The sequence below is a fragment of the Bombina bombina genome, chromosome 4 (assembly GCF_027579735.1).
Source record: "Bombina bombina isolate aBomBom1 chromosome 4, aBomBom1.pri, whole genome shotgun sequence".
Classification (NCBI taxonomy): Eukaryota; Metazoa; Chordata; class Amphibia; order Anura; family Bombinatoridae; genus Bombina; species Bombina bombina.
This window is the reverse complement of record NC_069502.1, coordinates 713,619,464-713,647,157: the sequence shown is the minus strand read 5'-3', so window position 1 is coordinate 713,647,157 and position 27,694 is coordinate 713,619,464. Positions and strand designations below refer to the sequence as shown.

General features: G+C 37.1%; 1 protein-coding gene across 1 annotated transcript in view; it reads right to left on the bottom strand.

Annotated features, from left to right (window-relative positions):
* The window catches only part of SYNJ2 (synaptojanin 2), a 621,954-nt gene that overhangs the window by 294,337 nt on the left and 299,923 nt on the right, over positions 1 to 27,694 (bottom strand). The window contains exon 12 of the mRNA XM_053710913.1: positions 9,173 to 9,364. Coding sequence (XP_053566888.1) covers positions 9,173 to 9,364 — 192 coding nt within the window. The remainder of the gene's footprint in view (positions 1 to 9,172; positions 9,365 to 27,694) is intronic.

The following is a 27,694-nucleotide window of genomic DNA, read 5'->3' as shown; positions in this document are numbered from 1 at the left end:
CGGTATCGCTGGGGCTTCCCATTTAGCCTTATAATTTCGCACAACGGAGGGCAAGTGATATATAAAAGTTTTCCGGACCTAGACCACATTTCAAAGAAACTTAACCTCTCTTTTGAGCCGCCATCAGAGACAGTCATAGACCCTCCACCCCTGAGGAATCACCCGGAGGAAGGAACTTCAAGAGAGCAAAGAATTCCTTGGTCTAGGGTGGCCCCCAAGAGGCGCAAGACAGGCCTCCCTTCACCAGACGAAGATACCTGACATCTCTAGCAACGCTACCTCACCTCCTTTTCTTATAAGACAATGGGCTGACGGACTATTACTGTGATAAACGCAGTTGCTATTTCGATCCTAAGCTCCTGTGAACTGACATCAGCCTTGAAGCTCCCAGGGTATCGTATGATTATTTCGAACTCCTGTTTATTTTCACCCTAGTTTAATGTGTTTAACTGTTCAGTTGGGTTCAACTACACTTTTATTAAAAATTGCTAAGTTCCCGGTCATATACCTTATGAATGCCATAGAGGTTCCCCGACATCATTCCACCCCCTTGAATGGTGTCTTGTCAGAACCTCACGACCACCATTTGTTACCATAAAAGTTTAAGTTTCTATTTATGCTTGTTTTCTCATATGCTCATATTTAAGCAATCCGTTTATACTAGAAATGTCATAACAGTTTCTGAACGTTTATATATACCTAATGCCAGTCGAATTTTGCATACAATTGTTTTTTTGTACTGTTCATTTATATACCAGTATGTTTATCCCCAAGAATTCTCTGTTTCTATTCAGCAAATGCTCTCACAGATGGTACACAGGGACCTACTCATCTCCCGCACTAATACACACATTTACTCTATACAACATTTAGCAATAATCACCCTCTGTTGCTCCCCGAGTGTCCCAGCATCCCACTTAACTATAGTCACCACTGAATATATAAGATATGGCTGTACAACCTAGGACTATTAATTTACTGTCCCATAATGTTAAAGGGCTAAACATTCCCCAGAAGAGATCCCAAGCCTTGAGAGATTATCATAGACTTAAAAGCGATATTATCCTCCTCCAAGAGACCCATTTTAAGAAAGGCAGAGAACCCATGCAATCCCTTAGGAAATTTGGCCAGGTCTTTCTTTCATCACATTCTACAAAACACAACGGTGTAGGAATTCTGATACGTAAACAGATTCCTTTCCATCTCACTAATATTTTTAGAGATAAAGAAGGAAGACTAGTAGTGATCACTGGCCGACTTTTCAATAAAGTCATAACCATTGCTAATGTTTACGCCCCTAACTCTGGAGATGCCCCGTTCTTCCTTAGAACCTCCAACATAATTTCTGAAATGTCTAGGGGTTGTCTGATTGTAGGAGGAGATTTTAACTTAGCCTTAAACCCAGATTTAGACTGCTCCTCTGGAACGTCATCCATATTCCAAAAGACGTTAAAATTGATTAAATCCCATATTTCAAAATTAAATGTCCATGATGCCTGGAGAATTCACCACCCAAATGTTAAAGACTATACGTTCTTCTCCCATCCCCATCAAATTTATTCCCGCATCGATTACTTCATGATCGATGTCACTAGCTTAGCCTTAGTCCAATCCTCTAACATCCTCCCCATAACCTGGTCAGATCATGCAATGGTTAGTTGCTCTTTAATTTGGCCCACTTCACAGAGACCAGAACGCACTTGGAGACTGGACGAAACATTACTGACCGATCCAATTTCCAAGCTACACATCCAAGAGAAAATCGAATCTTATTTTCAGTTAAATGTCACACCAGATGTCACCCCCCACCAAATATGGGAAGCACATAAATGCGTTATTAGGGGGGAATTAATTGCGCTCAAAGTGAAAATAACCAAACAAAACTCCCTGGCACTTAGTAATTTATTAGAAGAACTAGACAAACTCCAAGATACCCATAAGAGACACCCAAAGGCCCATTCGCTACTCGAACATATCACTCATAAGCAGAGGCAGCTGGCCCTCCTTTTAGGCTTAGAGGCCAAACGTAGAGCTCTCTTCCTTAGAAGAAGATTTTACGAGGGAGGAAATAGACAGGGCAAGCTTCTGGCACGTTTATTAAGAAATAAGTCTTCTAAGGGATATATTATGAACATAAAAGATAATAAAGGCAAAACTTGGTCCACCTCTTCCGACATAGCAGATAATTTCAAATCCTATTACGAGGACCTTTATAATTTAGACAGGAAAAACACTCCACCCTCACCCTCAGACATAACCGACTACCTTGCCTCACTTAATCTCCCCTCCCTGACAGAAGACCAAAAATTAGAATTAGAATCCCCTTTCACCTTAAAGGAACTCCGAAAGGCTATTCTCTCCTTCCCGCCTGGTAAAGCTCCAGGCCCAGATGGCTTTGGTCACTCATATTATTCTAAATTTATAGACATCCTTGGTCCCCACCTCCTATCACATTTCTCTGACATTGATAATGACAATTCCTTCCACCCTCAATCCCTCCAAGCTCATATTTCAATAATACCAAAACCAAACAAGCCCCTAGATCATATCCCTAACTATAGGCCAATCTCTCTGCTAAACGCAGATATAAAAATATTCGCTAAAATGTTAGCTATTAGACTAAACCAATATCTCCCCCACCTCATCCATTAAGACCAAGTTGGCTTCGTCCCACTTAGGGAGGCTAAGGACAACACAGTCCGAAATCTCCATCTACTTCTCCACTCCAAAAGACAGGGCCTTCCCGCAGTCTGGTTGTCAACTGATGCGGAGAAGGCCTTTGACCGAGTTCGATGGTCCTTCCTTAGGGCCACACTGAAATCCATGGGCCTCGGCGAGCTTATGCTCCATAGAATTTTTGCTTTATATAATAACCCCAGTGCCCGAATCTCCCTGAATGGCATCCTGTCCCGCCCCTTCCCAATAACTAACGGCACCAGGCAGAGGTGCCCTTTGTCCCCTTTACTATTTTTATGTCTTTTGGAGACTTTTGCTGCCAGAGTCAGACAAAACCCAAACATTAAGGGTATATCAGTTGGGGGAGAGACTTATAAATTATCCCTCTTCGCAGACGACGTGCTGTTTTCTCTCACATCCCCGGATAAGTCAATACCCATACTCCTAGATGAATTGTCACATTTTCACGAACTAACCAACTTTACCATTAACCAGTCTAAGTCTGAGTATCTAGGGATTTCGCTACCAGACACTCTTGCCCAACAAATCGAACTCACCTGTCCCTTCCGACGGTGCAAAACTTCATTGAGATATTTAGGTATTAATCTTACTGAAGACTTAGATTCAACATATCGCTATAATTATATCCCTCTTAAGACATCTTTAGAACGTGAACTTTCCTCATGGCACTCTAGACACCTGTCTTGGATGGGTAGAATCAACTCGATAAAAATGACGGCTTTCCCCAGACTCCTTTATGTACTACAAGCTCTCCCGATCCCTCTCCCACCCCGATACCTCACGAATATTCAAAGACTATTCAATTCCTTCATTTGGGGAGGCAGACATTCTAGAATTAATAATAAGATAATGATATCCCCCCGAATACATGGTGGCCTAGGGGTCCCCAATATAGAATTATATAGATATGCCATCTATATCCAAAGGATCCTCGACTGGAGGATACATGGATCTCAAAAACGGTGGGTCCACCTGGAGGAATATCCATATAAAGACCTGAATCTCCGCTCTGTATGCTGGTCCCCCCGTTTTGAAAACATAATCCACAACATAGACAATCCAATAACTAAAGAGACCTTATTACAGTGGGGGAAATCGAATAAAACTAACCCTTACCTTTCATCCAACCCCTCCCCACTCACTTCCCTGACACATAATACTGATTTTTCTCTGGCTGACTTGGGGACTGACCCCTCCGACCCTCACCAACATTCCGACATTGCGATACACCACCTCTCAGAGAATGAGCACATACTCCCACACATCACACTTCAGGAGCGGAACTTCACTTGGGCCAACAACTGGTTTAACTATAGAAGACTTCATAATTATATTACAACTCATAAATCCAGTAATAACATGCTTAGACCTATGACTAAACTAGAAACGTTGATAACATCTCCTACCCCTTTAAGGCATACCTTATCTAAAATGTATTCTATTTTAACCCAACCCCCCCGGGGTACTTACCTGGTGCTATTGAATCATGGGAAAGGGAGTTAGGAGTTATAATTCTTCCCCAAGTAGCATCATCTATATTTATAAATACTATGTCATCCTCTTCATCGGCAGCCCTTCTAGAGATGAATTATAAAATCCTTCATAACTGGTATCTTACACCTAGACGATTATATAAATTATACCCCACAACCGGGAATAGATGCTGGCGCTGTGGACACGCGGGGAGTGGTATGGGCCACATGTGGTGGTGGTGCAACAGCATCACTTGGTTCTGGAGAACCCTTCTTAGTGAGATTGAGAAAATTTTCCAATTCATACTCCCCTTCGATCCCCTAATATTTCTCCTAAATAAACACATCAAACTCCCCTCCAAGTCCCATGTCATTTTGCTTCGCATATTCACAAACAGTGCTAAAGCACTTATTGCAAAGAACTGGAAATCCCAAAACCCCCCCAATATCACAATGTGGAGAAACAAAGTTAGCGACCTTATAGAACTAGAGGAATATAAAGCTTTTAGATTGGACACTAGGGATCATTATATTAATGCACAAAATATGTGGACACAATATATAGCTTCAGAAAGCTCTCTTTAGTCACTCAGCCACTAATGAGATTCCCCTTACCTTTCCATACTTACCCACTCAGATAGAGAATTTTTCATTGATTGATGGTACATTCTTTCAGACATATTATGTAACATTGGATTGAAACTTTGATATGACATGGTAGACAGTTGTTTTTCTATTTGTCTATGCTTTTGTTATTTTAATTTCTAATTCACATGTTTTAAGAGACTGTTACTTCAACTTGACATTTTGATTGTTTTATTTTGTTAATGCCAATTGTGATTTGTATTTCTGAACGGATTTTGTATTTTTGAAAATATACCAATAAAAACAACTTGGAATAAAACAGGAAAGGAATATAAAAAGATATCCAAGGAATTGAGAATGCAAATCAGCAGTGTTCAAACTCTAATAAAGAAGTGGAAAATGAGGGGTTCTGTTGAAAACAAACCACGGTCAGGTAGACCAACTAAAATTTCAGCCACAACTGCCAGGAAAATTGTTCGGGATGCAAAGACAAACCCACAAATAACTTCAGTTGAAATACAGGACATGTGGTGTGGCTGTTTCAAGATGCACAATAAGGAGGCACTTACAAGGTCGAGTCGCCAGAAGAAAGCCATTACTACGCAAATGCCACAAAGTATTCCGCTTACAATACGCCAAACAGCACAGAGACAAGCCCCAAACCTTCTGGCACAAAGTCATTTGGAGTGATGAGACCAAAATTTAGCTTTTTGGCCACAATCATAAACGCTACATTTGAAGAGGAGTCAACAAGGCCTATGATGAAAGGTACACCATTCCTACTGTGAAACATGGAGGTGGATCGCTGATGTTTTGGGGATGTGTGAGCTACAAAGGCACAGGAAATTTGGTCAGAATTGATGGCAAGATGAATGCAGTATGTTATCAAACAGAACACCTCATTTTCCACTTCTTGATTAGAATTTGAACACTGCTGATTTGCATTCTCAATTCCTTGGATATCTTTTTATATCCCTTTACTGTTTTATACAGTTCAACTACCTTTTTCCCACAGATCCTTTGACAATTCTTTTTCTTTCACCATGACTCAGAATCCAGAATTGTCAGTGCAGCACTGGATGAAAGATGCAAAGGTCTGTCATGAGTCCAGAAACTCATTGACCTTTTATACACACACACACACTAATTACAAGCAAACAGATCACAGGTGAGGATGGTTACCTTTAATAGCCATTCAAACCCCTTTGTGTCAACTTGTGTGCATGTTATCAGGCCAAAATCGCCAGGGTATGTAAAGTTTTGATCAGGGTCATTCGGGTAGTTTCTGTTGCCATTATGATTTATAAAGAGTAAATACAGTTGAATGATAATAAATGGCTTCAGCCAAACACTAACCATGAGTGAAAGAAAAGTTTTTGTGTTATCAATCATATTCTCTGAAAAATAGCCAAGAAATCATAAATTCTGCCAGGGTATGTAAACTTATGAGCACAACTGTGTGTATATATATATATATATATATATATATATATATATACACACACACACTTGTATGCAAAAGTTTAGGCACCCCAGACAATTTCCATGATTTTCATTTATAAATTATTGGGTGTTTGGATCAGCAATTTCATTTTGATCTATCAAATAACTGAAGCACACAGTAATATTTCAGTAGTGAAATTAGGTTTATTGGATTAACAGAAAATGTGCAATATGCATCAAAATGAAAATAGACAGGTGCATACATATACACACATACATATACATCTTTAGAGATGCATTTTTATGTATCTCAATGTTAAATCCCTTTGCCTGTCTTTTTCCTAACACTTGAGATCTCATATCTTGAAGCCATTATAACTTGTTTGTGCAATATATTTTTTTAATATATTTTTTATTAGATGGTGTTATTAGTGTAACTGTATTGTGTAATGTATTTTTTATGTGTTTTGTGACACTTTTTTGTTTTGCAAAACAGTTAACCAGAGCTTTGAGGACACGCTTACCCGAAGGGGGGGTTAACTTTAATTGCGCTCAAGCAATCGTGTTTACTTTCCACTTGTAATATGAGTGCCATTTAACTTGGGTGCAATCTAACGCAAGAACTAGATATCCCTCGTGCGCAAACATTTTTGCTCCACTCGTATTCTGGCCCTAAATAAATGTTGGATAGAATGATGTAGTCTAGATTGTAAGTTCCCACGGGAATAGGGCCCTCAATTCCCCCTGTATTTGTCTGTAAAATTTTGTCTTATATTGTATTGTTTCTCCGTTGTACTTTTATCTTTGTACCCATAGGCAGCGCTGCGGAATCTGTTGGCGCTTTATAAATAAAGAATAATAATAATAATGCAGCCAAAGCAAATTTTAGCTTTATTATTCAGATGTATTATTTTAAATTACAGTAATTAATCTTGCATGATTCAGATAGAGCATGTAATTTTAAGACTTTTGAATTCACTTCCATTTTCAAATGTGCTTCGTTCTCTTGGTATCTCTTGTTGAAAAATAATATGCACATATCCTACACTAGTGGTAGCTAGATTCTGATTGGTGTCATCTAACTGCCAATAGTGTAATGCTGCTCCTTCAGCAAAAGATAATAGATAATTTGATAATAGAAGTAAATTGGAAAGCTGTCTAAAATGGTATGTTCTATCCAAATCATGAAAGAAAATTTGGGGGGTTTCTGTACTTTTAAGTCTGGCGTCTGCACTTCCACTTCTAACAGGAATAGGACAGCCTACAGTTTTTTAAAATTGAATTACAGAAAAAGGGGACACAATTAAGAGCTTTCATTACACAAAGAATCTAACACCAAACATCAAATTATCATATCAGTTCCACCTTGACAAATTCAAAGCAAACACATGATTCTTTAAAACTTAAACTGAATTATCAAGTCCAATTCTCTCTTCACATCTTTACTCGTGAGCTCAGAAATTGCTAAATGAAATTGATGTTTTATGATGATGAATTCGTAAAAAAACTGTTCTATACGAACACTAAGAGGCCTATTTATGAAAGGTCTTGCAGACCTGATCCGACAGTGCGGATCAGGTCCGCAAGACCTCGCTGAATGCGGAGAGCAATACGCTCTCCATATTCAGCATTGCACCAGCAGCTCACAAGAACAGCTGATGCAACGCCGCCCCCTGCTGACTCGCGGCAAATCGGCCATCAGCAGAGAGCTGTCAATCGACCCGATCGTATTGAATTGCAGTGATTCCTGTCCGCCTGCTCAGAGCAGCTGGACAGGGTTATGAAGCAGCGGTCTTTAGACTGCTGCTTCATAACTGGTGTTTCTGGCGAGTCTGAAGACTCGCCAGAAACACGGCCCTTCAAGCTCCATAGGATTTTTTTGAAAAAAAAATTAATTTAACATTGTTCCTTTTTTATTGTTTAAAAAGATAGATAATCCCTTTAGTAATCATTCCACAGTTTTGCATAACCAACACTGTTATATTTGTATAATTTTTACCTTGTATCTAAACCTCTGCATGACTGCCCCCTCATCTCAATTCTTTTGACAAACATGCTTTTTTAGTCAGTGCTGACTCCACGGGAGTGAGCACAATATTACCTTTATGTCACAAATGAACTAGTAATGTCTAGCTGTAAAAAACTGTTGAAATGCACTGAGGCAGCCTTCAACTTTGAAACTAAGAATACGAAGAGAACAAAGCAAATTTGATGATAAAAGTAAATTGGAAAGTTTTTTTTAAAATTGCATGTCCTATCTGAATTATGAAAGTTACAATTTTGACTTGACTGTCCCTTTAAGTAGGCAAGCTGAAAAAAACATAAATTATGCTTACCTGATAATTTCCTTTTCTTTTTAAGGAAAGAGTCCACAGCTGCATTCATTACTTTTTAGAAATAAGAACCTGGCCACCAGGAGAAGGCAAAGAAACCCCAGTCAAAGGCTTAAATACTCCTCCCACTCCCCTCACCCCTTAGTCATTCTGCCGAGGAACAAGGAACAGTAGAAGAAATATCAGGGTGAAAGGTGCCAGAAGAATAATGACGCCCCACATAAAACTATGGGTGGGGAGCTGTGGACTCTTTCCATCAGAAGAAGAGGAAATTATCAGGTAAGCATAATTTATGTTTTTCTTCTTAAATAGAAAGAGTCCACAGCTGCATTCATTACTTTTGGGAAAACAATACCCAAACTATAGAGAACACTGAATGCCAAGACGGGAGGGTAATACAACTAAAGGCAAAAACATCTATAAGTTGTTGATAACATTTTAAATTATACCAGTGGCACAAAGAAACTTTCATCCATTGTTAGAGATGGTACTAAAATTATACAGTGTTTAAAAGCAGGCTAAATTGGGTTACAATATAAAGGTGGAATTGATGTCCCAGCTTTACACTGCATAATCCACCAAGAAACTCTACGTGCAAAATGTTTGTACATGGAGGATGTAGTGAAATAAATAAACAGTTACCTTGGAAATCAGGAAGTCCAGACAGCTTGGGGGAATCTAGCAGCCAGTCTGTGAGCTCACTGGTACTGAGTATATTGTTTCTGAACTGTTTCCCTCCATTTACGTTCCAGGTTCCTATGGCAACACGAGTCCTCTTGAAATTTGTGTATTCGAACTGGCGTTCTGACATGGCCTTTAAAACATTTGGAGTCACTGTGAAGTTGAAAATAATATATCAGAGGGGCTAGTCATTTACCAATAAGAAATAAGTACTGATTAAGATAGAACTGAGTAACAGAATTAAAAAAAAAAAAAAATGCAAGTATACAGTAGTATGCTGGTTAGTGCCATAACAATCTAAACCTTCTAGGTCATTTCTAAATAAGGACAAGTAGAGCAGCACTATATATATTGCAATTAAAGGATACATGATATATTGAAACATCATGCTATTTTGTTATAGCATTTTATCCTTCCCCCCCCCCCCACCGTTTTTTAACCCCCACTAATATATATTGGGCCAGATGCAGAGTGGCGAGCTGAATATTTTTTTTGCTCGTGCACAAACACCGCTAAATGTAGAATTTTAACACGGGCGGGTAAGTGCTCGTATAACAAGTTTAAAGTAAATTGTTTGCGTGAGCGAAACCTGATGCGCAGGATATTGCAACCGGAATAACTTCTTGCCCCCTTAGAACTCAATGGAGTACGCTTTAAAAAAATAAAAAATTAACACTTATCGATTGCGTGCTAACCCGACACCATGTAAGACATACAGCCCAAAACCCAAAAGGTAGTAATGCAAATTTTACATTCCAATAATCTTCACGAAAATGTTCTTTTTATTTTGATATATATATATATATATATATATATATATATATATATATATATATATATAAAACATAATTTATGTAAGAACTTACCTGATAAATTCATTTCTTTCATATTAGCAAGAGTCCATGAGCTAGTGACGTATGGGATATACATTCCTACCAGGAGGGGCAAAGTTTCCCAAACCTCAAAATGCCTATAAATACACCCCTCATCACACCCACAAATCAGTTTAACGAATAGCCAAGAAGTGGGGTGATAAGAAAAAAGTGCGAAGCATAAATATAAGGAATTGGAATAATTGTGCTTTATACAAAAAAATCATAACCACCACAAAAAAGGGTGGGCCTCATGGACTCTTGCTAATATGAAAGAAATGAATTTATCAGGTAAGTTCTTACATAAATTATGTTTTCTTTCATGTAATTAGCAAGAGTCCATGAGCTAGTGACGTATGGGATAATGACTACCCAAGATGTGGATCTTCCACGCAAGAGTCACTAGAGAGGGAGGGATAAAATAAAGAGAGCCAATTCCGCTGAAAAAAAATCCACACCCAAAAATAAAGTTTAAATCTTATAAAGAAAAAAACTGAAAATCTAAGCAGAAGATTCAAACTGAAACAGCTGCCTGAAGTACTTTTCTACCAAAAACTGCTTCAGAAGAAAACACATCAAAATGGTAGAATTTAGTAAAAGTATGCAAAGAAGACCAAGTTGCTGCTTTGCAAATCTGATCAACCGAAGCTTCATTCCTAAACGCCCAGGAAGTAGAAACTGACCTAGTAGAATGAGCTGTAATCCTTTGAGGCGGAGTTTTACCCGACTCGACATAAGCATGATGAATTAAAGATTTCAACCAAGATGCCAAAGAAATGGCAGAGGCCTTCTGACCTTTCCTAGAACCGGAAAAGATAACAAATAGACTAGAAGTCTTTCGGAAATTTTTAGTAGCTTCAACATAATATTTCAAAGCTCTAACTACATCCAAAGAATGCAATGATTTCTCCTTAGAATTCTTAGGATTAGGACATAATGAAGGAACCACAATTTCTCTACTAATGTTGTTAGAATTCACAACCTTAGGTAAAAATTTAAAAGAAGTTCGCAACACCGCCTTATCCTGATGAAAAATCAGAAAAGGAGACTCACAAGAAAGAGCAGATAATTCAGAAACTCTTCTGGCAGAAGAGATGGCCAAAAGGAACAAAACTTTCCAAGAAAGTAATTTAATGTCCAATGAATGCATAGGTTCAAATGGAGGAGCTTGAAGAGCCCCCTGAACCAAATTCAAACTCCAAGGAGGAGAAATTGACTTAATGACAGGTTTTATACGAACCAAAGCTTGTACAAAACAATGAATATCAGGAAGATTAGCAATCTTTCTGTGAAAAAGAACAGAAAGAGCAGAGATTTGTCCTTTCAAAGAACTTGCAGACAAACCTTTATCCAAACCATCCTGAAGAAACTGTAAAATTCTCGGAATTCTAAAAGAATGCCAGGAAAAATGATGAGAAAGACACCAAGAAATATAAGTCTTCCAGACTCTATAATATATCTCCCTAGATACGGATTTACGAGCCTGTAACATAGAGTCAGAGAAACCTCTTTGACTAAGAATCAAGCGTTCAATCTCCATACCTTTAAATTTAAGGATTTGAGATCCTGATGGAAAAAAGGACCTTCAAAGCAAAGTGTGGAAAACAGCACCAACAGATATGTGGCTTGTGGGGCACGGAACCCAGGATCTGCCTTATCCTGCAAATACTTCAAGTAGCAAAAAAGATTTGTTCCAGCCACCAATAGTTAAAAAACCTTTATTTCTTCATATAGGGTCTTTTGACAAACATACAACGTTTCAGACCTGCTATAGGTCCTTAGTCATGTATACTGAACATACACTGATTCATCATTTAAATACTTTACACCTGGTCAATTGTTCACCTGTTGTCATGTGACTACTCATTATTGTATCACTGCCATCTTGTGGCCATCTAACATATATTTTCCTATTGAAAAAAAGCATTCTGAATAGTCACATTGAAAAGGTTTAAGTATCAAACAATGTTAATAGATAAAATCATATGTACAAAATTAAAATAGAAGAAATCTTACGCACAATATGCAGATATGCCATTGCTATTTACTTGTTATTTAAATGCTAATTTGGACTCTTTCATTTTAGAGTTGATTTCAAAAAATTGCTGCTAAAGATTATATGGATTACTGTCAATTTGAACACTGTAGGCCTATTTTGAAAATAATCTTTTACTTTTCTCTTTAGTCTTTTTATGTGTAAAGATAATTTTTGTAAAAAATTTTTTTCCAAAAAAAACTTTTTCCAAAAAAATCTCCCTTCAATTTTACTCAGCCCATTAAAAGGGGTTGTTAGAAAATTATTTTAGATTAAAGAAATGCAGGTATCATGATACTCAGCCCATTAGAAAGGGAAGATTTACATATTCATAGAGATGTTTTAGGAAAAACAAATATTTAGTAAAACAAACTCCAATCGAATTCTTTGTTCATACCCTTAGGTATTAAGCTTTCCAATTTGTATATCCAAAACATCTCTCTTGTTTTTAGTATATGTTCTCTATTACCCCCCTCCTTGGTCTCTCAATCTGTTCAATTATTTGGAATCTGAGCTGGCTGATGTTATGACCCATAGAGAGGAAGTGAGAGGATACAGGAGCCTCTTTGTTCTTACATCTAATATTGGACTTATGTTCTGTTATCCTCTCCCTTACCTCTCTACAGGTCTCGCCCAAATAGATCAGACCACATGGACACTTGATCAAATAAATACAGTAACATGACCTGCAAGTAAGATATTTATTAATTTTGTATTTTCTACCATTTGTGGGGTGAGAGAAATATTCGCCTTTAATCATTGAACTGCAGTTACTGCAGTTCAAACAGGGATAACATCCATCTCTCCTAGGGCCTATAGTCTTCTGTATGTTCAATCTGTTACTGCCTATATCTGAATGTACAAGGCTATCTTTGATACTTCTATTTCTTCTGTATGCTGTCATAAAATTTTCTTTAAACTCATTCACTTGAGGGTTACAGTCCCTTAGGATGTGCCAATGCTTTCTTAAAATACCATTGATCTTCTGACTAAATTCATTGAACTGTGTTACAAACACTAGACGATCTGTTTCTTTGCTTTTGTACCTTTTAGGTAATTCTTTATTGTTAACTACATCTAGTTGTTCCTTAATTAGTGATATTGGATACCCTCTATTGATAAATTTGTCAGCCATCTCCTCCAACCTTTGCTTGCATCTATTCTCCTCAGACACTATGCGTTTAACCCTTAAAAATTGGCTCTTTGGAATGGCCCTGAAGATACTATCTGGATGGTGACTTCCATATTTCAATATGTTGTTCTTATCTGTATCTTTTGTATGGATATCTGTTTTTAAGAAACCATCCTTAAAGTATACATAGGTGTCTAGGAACTCAATTCCAATTTCACTCATATTTAAAGTGAATTTTAATCCATTGACAGAATTGTTAAGATCTTCAACAAAGGACAATAGGCTACCAACGTCACCCCCCCACACGCCAAACACGTCATCAATGTACCTCCACCAGGAGGCGCCATAGAGCTGGAACAAGCCATGAGGGTACACAAAGTATTCCTCAAAGCTATTCATGAAAATGTTGGCGTATGAGGGGGCAACGTTGGAGCCCATTGCTGTACCCTGTTTCTGCAGATAATATGTATCCATGAACAGAAAATAATTCTGATAAAGAATAATAGATAGAAGTTCTATTAGAAACCAGATATCTGCCTCAGTATAACTCTTACTAGATCTAAGCATATGTTCCACAGATGAGATCCCTGTTGTATGTTTGATAGATGTGTAAAGGCTTGAGACATCTAAGGAAAACAAAATACATTTATCACCTACATGTCCTAAGTCCTGTAATTTAGCCAAAAAATCATTAGTGTCCCTAATGTAAGATGTAGTGTTCTTAACTAAAGGCTGCAATACTTTATCCAAGAAGATGGAAATATTAGAAAATACTGAACCCATCCCTGCCACAATAGGGCGTCCTGGGGGATTTCTTAAGGATTTATGTACCTTTGGTAGTACATATATTACTGGCCTAATTGGATCTGTTACATATAAGGCCTCCTTAAACTTGTCTGTTATAATATCTCTTTGTGTAGCCAGAGTTAAGATGTTATTTATCCCTTTATTAATCTGTATGGTGGGATCTCTAGTCAGTATTTCATAAACTTGGGTATCTTTTAGTTGCCTATTGATCTCATCTATATAATCAGATTTGTTTAAAATCACAATGGCCCCGCCCTTATCGGCCTCTTTGATGATTATATTTTTATTCTCTCTCAGAGATCTAACGGCTGACATATCCTCTTTATTATTTTTCCTATTTCTTTGCACCAATTTTCTTTTTTTCTCTCTTTTAAATAAGTTGTCCACTTCCCTCTGTACAAGATTAACATATGTGGCTGCACTATGTGTGGATGCTGGTGAAAAAGTGCTTTTTTTAGATAGACCAAAGTGCCTAATGTCATTAAACTTTATTTTATTAATTGTGTTGGTGTCATTTATGTTATCCCTTTGCATAGAGAAATAAATCTTTAGCCTCAGTTTCCTATAGAACCTCTGTAGATCTTGTTGAATTTTAAATTCATCACAATAATTCTCTAGGCAATAGGATAATCCTTTATTAAGAGCTGTTTCTTGCTCTTTTGTCATTTTCAAATTAGACAAATTAAAAATTAAATTCTCTTCTAAGTGCTGTGTGTTATACTGTGAATTCTGGTGTGTAATATCATGTAATGATTTATTTAAACCTTTAAAAACAATATGTGAATCAACCTGTGCATCAACCTTTTCAACATTAGACATTTCATATCCATTCTGTGAGTCATTAGATACAATAGTGGTATTAGTGTTACAGTCCACATTTGCATATGAGAGTTCTGTGCAGATCCCCTGTTTGGGTGATAGTCCCTTTATAACAGCCATATCCCTCAAGACAGAATGAGATCCATCATTTATACCTTTCGTGCATACATCCATAGTCTCTGTTACAGGATTTTGGTCTATAGGGTTACAGGTCTGGTTATATCCTGGAGCATCTAATGAGCTTAGATAAGATATTTTTTCTCCATGCTCACTAGTTATGTCAAGGCAGCCCAGCCGGTCATTGGAGTCAGTCACTCTCACATAGGAACAAACTGCATGCATGTTATTGGAAAATATTTTCGCATCTCTTACCCCATATTCATTTGTGCCATCCATTCGTGAGGAGCGTCTATACCCATTAGCGTCTTCCGTTTTTACATTCATGCTGAGTGCCTTCTCTGGAACTAGTAGCGATAGTGTCCTCGTTGATTTCCGCGCGTCCGTCGCGGACGCTGTCGCTCTGACGTCATCGGTTGGCGCGGTAGGCTTTCTCTTGTGCTTCCTACCGGCCCGGTGGCATCGATGTCGGAGTCTTCCGTTAAAAAACTCACCGATGATTCGGAGCCACTGTGACCTTCCTCCGGGGTAGATTTTCGTGTGGCCTGACGTTTTTGCTCTCTTGATCTATAATTGAAGCTCCTACCAGTGCCTGTGTTCTGTCGCCACCTATAGACCAACCCATGGCAATAATCCTGCTCATCCCTGATGAACTTAAGACGCTTCCGACTCTCCAATTGCTTCTTATAGTCGTTAACGGATTTTTCTACCTCCATCACCAATTTCTTGTACTCATCTAAAGGTATTTTCTTCACCATTTCTTCTTTCTGTTTGTTAATGGTTCCCTTGTATTTCTCTATTTCTTGTTGGGCATATTCTACTGTCCATGTAATTATATCGAAGGAGCATTTGTTTAAAATACTTTCAAACTTGTCAGTATACTCCTTACGGTCTGCAAATAAAGTAGGACAGGTAGACATTCTTAGCCCCCTGGGAATCCTTTGCACTTTATGGTATTCAGAGAGTGTGATGGCATGTAGCTCCAACACCATTTTCCTCTTGCAATCTTTTTCCAAATTCCTGCTTGAAACATCAGAGGAAGCAATTTTAAGAAAGTCTCTGTTTCCCAGTACTTTAGCATTAATCTGCTGTGCAGTTTCTTCATCATAGCCAAAAGTCTTAGGACCCTTTATTGTATCTGTCATATCTTCAGTCATACCTTCAGCCATAATTTGATGCAAGTATTTCCAATGGCAGAAATCAAATCCTCAAAGCAAAGTGTGGAAAACAGCACCAACAGATATGTGGCTTGTGGGGCACGGAACCCAGGATCTGCCTTATCCTGCAAATACTTCAAGTAGCAAAAAAGATTTGTTCCAGCCACCAATAGTTAAAAAACCTTTATTTCTTCGTATAGGGTCTTTTGACAAACATACAACGTTTCAGACCTGCTATAGGTCCTTAGTCATGTATACTGAACATACACTGATTCATCATTTAAATACTTTACACCTGGTCAATTGTTCACCTGTTGTCATGTGACTACTCATTATTGTATCACTGCCATCTTGTGGCCATCTAACATATATTTTCCTATTGAAAAAAAGCATTCTGAATAGTCACATTGAAAAGGTTTAAGTATCAAACAATGTTAATAGATAAAATCATATGTACAAAATTAAAATAGAAGAAATCTTACGCACAATATGCAGATATGCCATTGCTATTTACTTGTTATTTAAATGTTAATTTGGACTCTTTCATTTTAGAGTTGATTTCAAAAAATTGCTGCTAAAGATTATATGGATTACTGTCAATTTGAACACTGTAGGCCTATTTTGAAAATAATCTTTTACTTTTCTCTTTAGTCTTTTTATGTGTAAAGATAATTTTTGTAAAAAAATTTTTTCCAAAAAAAACTTTTTCCAAAAAAATCTCCCTTCAATTTTACTCAGCCCATTAAAAGGGGTTGTTAGAAAATTATTTTAGATTAAAGAAATGCAGGTATCATGATACTCAGCCCATTAGAAAGGGAAGATTTACATATTCATAGAGATGTTTTAGGAAAAACAAATATTTAGTAAAACAAACTCCAATCGAATTCTTTGTTCATACCCTTAGGTATTAAGCTTTCCAATTTGTATATCCAAAACATCTCTCTTGTTTTTAGTATATGTTCTCTATTACCCCCCCTCCTTGGTCTCTCAATCTGTTCAATTATTTGGAATCTGAGCTGGCTGATGTTATGACCCATAGAGAGGAAGTGAGAGGATACAGGAAAAAAGGACCTTGCAACAGAAGGTCTGGTCTTAACGGAAGAGTCCACGGTTGGCAAGAGGCCATCCGGACAAGATCCGCATACCAAAACCTGTGAGGCCATGCTGGAGCCACCAGCAGAACAAACGAGCATTCCTTCAGAATCTTCGAGATTACTCTTGGAAGAAGAACTAGAGGCGGAAAGATATAGGCAGGATGATACTTCCAAGGAAGTGATAATGCATCCACTGCTTCCGTTTGAGGATCGATGGATCTGGACAGATACCTGGGAAGTTTCTTGTTTAGATGAGAGGCCATCAGATCTATTTCTGGAAGTCCCCACATTTGAACAATCTGAAGAAATACCTCTGGGTGAAGAGACCATTCGCCCGGATGTAACATTTGGCGACTGAGATAATCCGCTTCCCAATTGTCTATACCTGGGATATGAACCGCAGAAACTAGACAGGAGCTGGATTCCGCCCAAACCAGAATTCGAGATACTTCTTTCATAGCCAGAGGACTGCGAGTCCCTCCTTGATGATTGATGTATGCCACAGTTGTGACATTGTCTGTCTGAAAACAAATGACCGATTATCTCTTTAGAAGAGGCCATGACTGAAGAGCTCTGAAAATTGCACTGAGTTCCAAAATATTGATCGGTAATCTCACCTCCTGAGATTCCCAAACCCCTTGTGCTGTCAGAGACCCCCACACAGCTCCCCAACCTGTAAGACTTGCATCTGTTGAAATTACAGTCCAGGTCGGAAGAACAAAAGAAGCCCCCTGAACTAAACGATGGTGATCTGTCCACCATGACAGAGAGTGTCGTACAATCGGTTTTAAAGATATTAATTGAGATATCTTTGTGTAATCTCTGCACCATTGGTTCAGCATACAGAGCTGAAGAGGTCGCATGTGAAAACGAGCAAAGGGGATCGCGTCCGATGCAGCAGTCATAAGACCTAGAATTTCCATGCATAAGGCTACCAAAGGGAATGATTGTGACTGAAGGTTTCGACAAGCTGATATCAATTTTAGACGTCTCTTGTCTGTCAAAGATAGAGTCATGGACACTGAATCTATCTGGAAACCTAAAAAGGTTACCCTTGTCTGAGGAATCAATGAACTTTTTGGTAAATTGATCCTCCAACCATGATCTTGAAGAAACAACACAAGTCGATTCGTATGAGATTCTGCTAAATGTGAAGACTGAGCAAGTACCAAGATATCGTCCAAATAAGGAAATACCACAATACCCTGTTCTCTGATTACAGACAGAAGGGCACCGAGAACCTTTGTGAAAATTCTTGGAGCTGTTGCTAGGCCAAACGGTAGAGCCACAAACTGGTAATGCTTGTCTAGGAAAGAGAATCTCAGAAACTGATAGTGATCTGGATGAATCGGAATATGCAGATATGCATCCTGTAAATCTATTGTAGACATATAATGCCCTTGCTGAACAAAAGGCAGGATAGTCCTTACAGTTACCATTTTGAATGTTGGTATCCTTACATAACGATTCAATATTTTTAGATCCAGAACTGGTCTGAAGGAATTCTCCTTCTTTGGTACAATGAAGAGATTTGAATAAAACCCCAGCCCCTGTTCCAGAACTGGAACTGGCATAATTACTCCAGCCAACTCTAGATCTGAAACACATTTCAGAAATGCTTGAGCCTTCGCTGGGTTTACTGGGACACGGGAAAGAAAAAATCTCTTTGCAGGAGGCCTTATCTTGAAGCCAATTCTGTACCCTTCTGAAACAATGTTCTGAATCCAAAGATTGTGAACGGAATTGATCCAAATTTCTTTGAAAAAACGTAATCTGCCCCCTACCAGCTGAGCTGGAATGAGGGCCGCACCTTCATGTGGACTTAGGAGCTGGCTTAGGTTTTCTAAAAGGCTTGGATTTATTCCAGACTGGAGATGGTTTCCAAACTGATACTGCTCCTGAGGATGAAGGATCAGGCTTTTGTTCCTTGTTGCGACGAAAGGAACGAAAACGATTATTAGACCTAAATTTACCTTTAGATTTTTTATCCTGTGGTAAAAAAGTTCCTTTCCCTCCAGTAACAGTTGAGATAATAGAATCCAACTGAGAACCAAATAATTTATTACCCTGGAAAGAAAGGGAAAGCAGAGTAGACTTGGAAGACATATCAGCATTCCAAGTTTTAAGCCATAAAGCTCTTCTAGCTAAAATAGCTAGAGACATATACCTGACATCAACTATAATGATATCAAAAATGGCATCACAAATAAAATTATTAGCATGTTGAAGAAGATTAATAATGCTATGAGAATTATGATCTGTTACTTGTTGCGCTAAAGCTTCTAACCAAAAAGTTGAAGCTGCAGCAACATCCGCTAAAGATATAGCAGGTCTAAGAAGATTACCTGAACACAAGTAAGCTTTTCTTAGAAAGGATTCAATTTTCCTATCTAAAGGATCCTTAAAGGAAGTACCATCTGCCGTAGGAATAGTAGTACGCTTAGCAAGAGTAGAGACAGCCCCATCAACCTTAGGGATTTTGTCCCAAAACTCTAATCTGTCAGATGGCACAGGATATAATTGCTTAAAACGTTTAGAAGGAGTAAATGAATTACCCAAATTATTCCATTCCCTGGAAATTACTTCAGAAATAGCATCAGGGACAGGAAAAAACTTCTGGAATAACTACAGGAGATTTAAAAACCTTATCTAAACGTTTAGATTTAGTATCAAGAGGACTAGAATCCTCTATTTCTAATGCAATTAGGACTTCTTTAAGTAAAGAACGAATAAATTCCATTTTAAATAAATATGAAGATTTATCAGCATCAACCTCTGAGACAGAATCCTCTGAACCAGAAGAACCATTATCAGAATCAGAATGATAATGTTCATTTAAAAATTCATCTGAAAAATGAGAAGTTTTTTTTTTTTTTTTTTTTTTTATTGAGGTTAAGATCACAAAACAACATATATGTGATACATTGAAAAAGAATGCATAGGTACAAAAAAAGAAATATTCACAATATACACATGATGCAAAAGAACATTATTTTTGTTGCATCACAAAAAAAGAACAAAAGCAAGAAACAAAAATAGTCTCAACCTCATTTTTCTATTTTTTCTTTTTCTCTAGCTTCAGGATATTCAAAATTATATAATGATATAGTGCTTATTCCTCTTCAGAAAATGTTAATGTGAATTGAACTTTCAGATGCAACGTATACTATAATTTACATTATTTTATCATGCTATATCTTATCTTTTAAATAACAGTCTTAACAATAATTAAGTTTTACCCTTTTCTTCCCTTTCCGTCTTAGGTCAATTATTCACAAAAACAAAAAAAAAACACAGAAAAGAAAAAAAAAAAAAAAAAAAAAAAAAAAAGAAAAAAAAAAAAAAAAAAAAAAAAAAATCAACCAACCTAACATACCTAATCCACTAGGGGAAAGAGGACTTAAACAACCAGACAACACTGAGCATAGTAACACTAAAACACAACATGTAATTATCCCAAAAAAAAAAAAAAAAAAAAAAAAAAAAAAGAGAAAGAGGGGGGGATGGGAGATGAGCAGAGAAGACTACCATAGTCCCATCAATACTAGTTCTGAGTTCCTAAATGGGTATATCATATGTTCTCTTTCATTTAATGGAAATATCTTAATAAAAGCTGTCCATTTTTTAAAGAAACCTTCAATATCATTCTCTTCTTCTATATTAGTGTCTCTTTGCTCTATTATATATTGTTTTTTTAGGCCGTTTTTGAGCTCATTTATACTGGGGCTAGCCCTTCCTTTCCATTTTTTGAAGATTAAATATCTTGCCGCTAGAATAATCATATTGATTATTTTATTATGCTTCCGAAGGTCTTTCGTTGCTTCCCATAAAAAGATTACAGAGATTATGTCCAACCTCAGAGGAGAGATTTTTAAAACTTGATTAATCCAGTATTCTATTTTAGCCCAAAAATGTTTAATCTTGGGGCATTCCCAGATCATATGGATAAGATCTGCTGATTGTAATGAGCATTTTGGGCATGTACAAAAATTAATATTCCCACATCTTGTCCCTTTTTTTGGAGTGTAGTAGGTCCTATACAATAACTTAATGTGGGATTCTCTCCATGTGGCTGATAAAGTAATTTGTGATACTTTTAAAATAGAAGCCTGGATTTTATTTGAATTTATAGGATGTTGAGTTATCATAGAATCCCATGCAACTGCTAAGTTTCCTAGATTCATCTCCCCTTTATTAGATATCAATAATTGATAGCATGGTGAGATTGACATAAACCCATTTTTAGCTAATACAAGCCAATTCTCCAGCTTTCCCCAGGACCAGTTCCAACCAGATTCATTTATTATCTTAGTTATGAAGTGTCTAATTTGTAAATATGCAAAGAATTCTTTATTGCTGAGGCTGAATTCTCTTTTTAAACTTTCGAATGTTTTAATGCAGTGGCCGTTCCAGTCTATTATCTGAGAAATGTTATTCAAACCTAATGTGTGCCATTTTTGGAAGGGTGCCGATTGTATTCCCGCTTGAAATTTAGGGTTCCCTTTAATTGGCATATGATTCGAGACACTTCCTTTAATAGATAATAACTTGCATATCTTTCTCCATGCCTGTAGTGGATATATTAATGTTTTGAATATCTTAATTTCCTGGGGGATTGTCTTAGGGCTACAGTGTATTAAGGCTGTGGGAAGGTATGGTAGACTTACATTTTTTTCAAGTTCATTATTTGTTACATAATCTTTATTTAGAATCCAATCTATAACTATTCGGGCCAGTGAGGCCAGATTGTAGAATTGTATATTTGGCAGTGCAAGTCCGCCGTACTTCTTAGGAAGTGAAAGTTTCATTAACGAAATTCTGGGTTTTTTGCTCTGCCATATAAAAATTCTCATCATACTATTAATTTTTTCAATATCTTTCCTTCTGAGGATTATTGGAGTATTCTGTAAAATGAATAATAACTTTGGGAGCAAGATCATTTTAAATGCGGCAATGCGACCTGAAATCGAGAGTGGGAGATTCTGCCATAATTTCAAACTCACCTCAATCTCTCTCAGTACTGGTTTTACATTAAGATCATAACATTTGTCTAAATCGGAAGTGATCATTATCCCCAAGTATCTAAATGATTCTGAGACTCTAAAAGGAATTTCCATCGAAGAATCAGGATTCCTTCTAATCCATAATAATTCAGATTTTAACGCATTAATCCTATAACCCGAGAAGGATCCGAATTGTTCTATAATTGAAATAAGTATGGGTATATTGTTTTGCGTGTTAGAGATATATAGCAGGATGTCATCCGCGTATAACGCAATTTTAAGCTCTGTTCTACCTATCTTTATTCCTTCCATTTGTGTTCTTATTGCTATTGCCAAGGGTTCAATTGAAATGTTAAAGAGGAGAGGGGAGAGGGGGCATCCCTGGCGTGTTCCCCTTTCCAGTGATATTTCCGAAGATAGTGTATTATTAACAATTAACCTCGTGAATGACTTTTTATATAAATTCTCCACAAATTTATGGAAATGTCCTCTGAACCCAAACCTATAGAGAGACGAGAGCAAATGATCCTGATGAATTTAATCAAATGCTTTTTCTGCATCAATTGAAACAATTGCTAAATCTGGGGAGTCCCCCTCTCTCCTCTGCCCCGCCAAATCAGTAGATTTAAAATAATCTATAGTGACTAATACTTCCCTGATCTTTGCTGTTAGATTTCGTTTCTGCAAAAATCCTGCTTGGTCTTTATGTATTATTTCCGGAAGTACCAATTGCAATCTCTTGGCTAAAATGGAGGTCAGGATCTTATAATCGGAATTTAATAATGCTATGGGCCTATAAGATTCCTTTTTTGTCGGATCCTTCCCGGGTTTAAGAATCAGTGTAGTGTGAGATGCACAAAACTGAGGCGAGACCACCTTTCCATCAATAAACATGTGGTTAAAAAGCTTACTTAGCGGTGAAACAACGAATGGTGCAAGGATTTTGTAAAATTCATTTGGTAATGCATCTGGACCAGGTGCCTTATTTGATGGAAGCTCCTGAATAGTCTTTAGAATTTCTTCCTGAGAAATTGGGGAGTTAACCATTAGCATTTTTTCACCGTCAAGTACAGGGTGGACAATTTTGCTCCAGAATTCATCTGATTTAACTTTGTCTGAATCCCTTAGAGAGTAAATTTTTGAAAAATATTCTGAGAAAATGTTGGCAATATCATCTATATTTATATGGGTTTTCTGCTTATGCAGAAGCTTATCTATTAATGGGGATCTTTTCTCTCTTTTTAACAGATTGGCCAATAACTTTCCAGCCTTATTGCCATAGCGATAAAGTCTTGCCTGAAGTTTAAGCTCCTTCTGAGTCTCTCTATAGGTTAGAAATGAGTCTCTTTCGTTTTTTGCTCCAATGTATCTGATCCAACTTCCCGGGGAGTTATCAAGCAAATAGCGATTATATGAGTTAATTACAGCTTTTGTCACTTCTGATTCTCTAATTCTTAGTGTTTTATTTCTATTAGCAATATATGAAATCATTTCCCCCCTAAGAACTGCCTTTGCAGCCTCCCAGAAAATATCTGGGCGATCAACATAAGTCTTGTTAAATTCAGCATACTCTTCATATTTGCTTTTTAACCAGTTTTTAAATTTTACATCATTCGTCAGCCATGTGGGGAAGAAGAAGCGAGAGGATCCTAGTTTGAAATCATTATATTGAATTTCTATTGTAATAGGGCTATGATCTGATATACAAATAGGGAGTATTTTGGCTATAATTTTCATTTTACATAGTCTTTCATCAATAAGGAACAAGTCTATTCTAGATAGAGTCTTATGAGCTCGAGACAGACAGGTGAAATCTCTTAGATCTGGGTTCTGGAGTCTCCATATGTCCCTGACTAACAAATTTTTGGAAATTTTCTTAAACATTTTAGTTTCTAGGCTGTCTCGCTTATTCCTCCCCACAGTAGGCTTCTGTCTAAGTCTATCCAAGGGTTGGTGTGGGGCCATATTGAAATCCCCGCCTAGAATTAGGTATCCTGTTGATTCAGAAATTATTTTTGATTGCAGAGTGTCCCAGAACATTGGATCAAACACATTGGGAGCGTATAGATTACAAAGTGTATATAGAATTCCTTCTATCTTTAATTTTAAAATTATATATCTCCCTTCCGGGTCTGAGATACTGTGCAAAGTTTCATATTTAATTCTTTTCCCTAACAAAATTGCCACGCCTCTCTTCCTTTTTGTGCCTGTGGAAGCAAACACTTCCTTTACCCATGAGAACTTCAGTTTTAGCACTTCCTGCATATTTAAATGAGTTTCTTGTAGCATAGCTATATCAGTACCAATTTTTTGTAATTGAACCAAAACTGATTTTCGTTTGATGGGAGAGGTGAGACCTCCAATATTCCAGGAGGTTATTTTACACTTATCTGCCCTGCCCATCCCTCATCCACCCTAAGAAAAAAACAAAACAAAAAAAAATAAAACAAAACAAAACAAAACAAAACAAAAAAAAAAAAAAAAAAAAGAAGGAATTCCTAAAGCTATATACCCTCCTAGTGCAGGCATTCCCCCGGGGGCCCTGCACAACCCCCTTACAGAACTTACACCTTGCATCATATATCTAACTGTAATCTGTAAATTCGGAAATTATGCTGAACTTTCCCTTATTTTGTCTTATTTTCTTTCCTTCACCTATTGTCATTCCTTCCCAGTTCTTCTACAAATTTCTCTGCTTTTTCTGCAGATTCAAAAAAATGGACTTCATCATTGAGAGTAACTTTTAATTTAGCTGGGTAAATTATAGTGGCACGGTAACCTGCTTTAATAAGTTTCGTGCAAGTAGGGGATAGCTCTTTTCTTTTCCCCGCTGTTTCAGCGGAGAAATCTTGGAATAATAGTATATTGTTTGTCCCTAAGGAGATAGGTTGGTTCTTTCGGTAGTACTGAAAGATTACCATCTTATCCTGAAAGTTTAGTAGTTTAGCTATTATTGGTCTAGCTCTGATCTTCCCTCTTCCTTCGTCAGATTGACGCCCTACTCTGTGGGCCCTTTCAACTATTATTGGAGGGTAAGAAGGAGGTAATCCTAGTATTTGTACTAAGGTTTCAGATATAAATTTTCCCAAATTTTCATATTGTTTCCCCTCTGGGACCCCTATTATTCTTAGATTGTTTCTCCGCGAGCGATCTTCAAGATCCTCTATTTTAGCTTGTATTTTAGATAGCATTATATCTGCAGCTTTTAATTTAGAGCTATGGATTGAGCTGACATCCTCCAAGTCTGACACTCTTTGTTCAGCTTCTTGAAGTCTATTTGAGAATTGTCTGATTTCGTTAGTAAGAGATACAATATCTTGTTTAATCTCAAGTTTGAGAGATTCAAATCTTGGGGCAAGTGCTTCAGTTATACTGGATACTAATACTTGAGTATCTGCACTTTCTTTGTTATAGGAGAGGTTAGAGGAAAGTGAATGAATATCTACCTGTGTTTCTATCACATTTTTATTTTTCTTGTCTTTATGTCTAGCCGTCATAGCTGGTGAAGGGGTCTTAATGTGCGTGTGCACGAATTTATCCATGAATTAATTAAGTGCTTAGGAAAATCAAAAAGGGGCGGGGGATGAATTCCCCCGCCCAAAAGTGCCAATTAGTGAAAAAAGGTGTTATGTGTTGTGAGGAGGGAGGAAGAGAGAAAAAAAAAAAAAAAAAAAAAAGGGGAGAGTGAGAAGTGGGTTGTGAGGATATTCAGTGAGGGTGTGCAAAAAAAAAAAAAAAAAAAAAAAAAAAGAAAAAGAAAGTGAGTTATAGTGTTTTTAAATTATGACGGTGTGTTACTTTAGGCAAAAGTTACACCAAAACAAGCTTAACCTATGTATCAGATTATTCTTTTCTCCTATTTCTAATAACTGCGATCACTCCTAATTCCTGAAGAGTTAGGCTATACTTTAACAGTATCCAATTTACTTATAATTTGTACTCAATTTTTATGTATATTCACATTTAATTTGCCAGTATATGAAATCAAAAGAACTACTACATTAATTTACCCCCTTTAGTACCTATGAGTGTCTCTTAACAATCTGCTACTTATGCAGTAAATATTTTATTTCAATAATTATCGCCAGTCCTGAAATTCACCTGAGGATGACAATTCTTATATAATGTCTTTCTATTTCTCTGGGTTAGATGTACTATATGATACGGAGAAAGTCACCAATTTACTCCACTTATGTGTTCAATATTATTTAAGTCTGGCCTGTACCCAGCTTTGTATAATTGTCACAACAGAGATTATCAACTATTTGCCCTGGGACTGTGATTCATTACCCCCCTAGAGTAGAGAACACAAAGGGAAATACTCTTTGACACTTAAGCTATAATTCAACACCATATCTTAACTTTAAGATATATTTTTAAGATATGTTCTGTACTCTGAAATGGGCTGCCGATCAGTTAAAGAAAACCTGAAGTAGATTCATCTTAATAGTTAACTTATAAGTAAACAGTCTCAAAATAGAACACAGAGAATCAGAACATTTCATCATAGAATGACATAATCCCCTTATTCTTATCTTAGCACTATGTTCCAAAGTATCCTAGATATTGCAAAGAACCTTAGAAAGTGTTCTACACAAAAAGATATTTTGTTGCTTTGAATAGAGCACAGGGAAAACCTGAATAAGTAACGAAGAAAGATCAGGCACAGCAATACTATACAGTAGATGGGAATAAAACTTTTATAGCATATATGCTGTTTTTTAATTATTACCAGCGGAGTAGCAGGGCGTATAACTATGCCCAGGTTTATGGGTCTCTGCCATCAAGGCATGCAGAGCATTTATTCATAGGCAAAAATAATATATTCTATGGACCAATTTTACTAGTAATCCTAAGGTGACCCTAGCACACTAAGTTTTTCTAAAAGAGGGTACTGTAAAATTGGCTGAGGATTAAAGTAGAATGAAATTGTAGCATATACCAACACATTTAAGTTTAAATGACAAAGCAAAACAGGTATGTTGTTAGAAATATGAAAGAACGTGGACACAGTGGGATATTTGGGACAAAATTAGTCTATAAGACAGTATACTGAAATCAAAAACGTTCTTCTGATAGTTCAGTCTTTTTATTGGGGCAGCTTATAGTGAGCAGGGAGGGAAAGTCATGCAGCCAAGACGCTGAAGAAGTTTAATAACTTGTGCAGCTTGGCAAAGAAGCAAAATAAATCACACTTTTTGGTCCACCCAATTTCCTTGTCCAAGTGTGGGGATTTAAATGGATAGGAAAGTGTGCTTTTACTTTTATGCTGCCGTGACTTTCAGGGTAAAAAAACTTCCCTTTGGGTTTTGCGATTTCTTTCTGTTAGATGACTTCTTTATCTAGTGCACAGACAAAATTCAGCAGTTATATAGTGTGCACCTCAACAGAAAGAGAGTACCTTATACCATGCAGTTTGGTGCAATGGAATTGGCGGATCCTATACG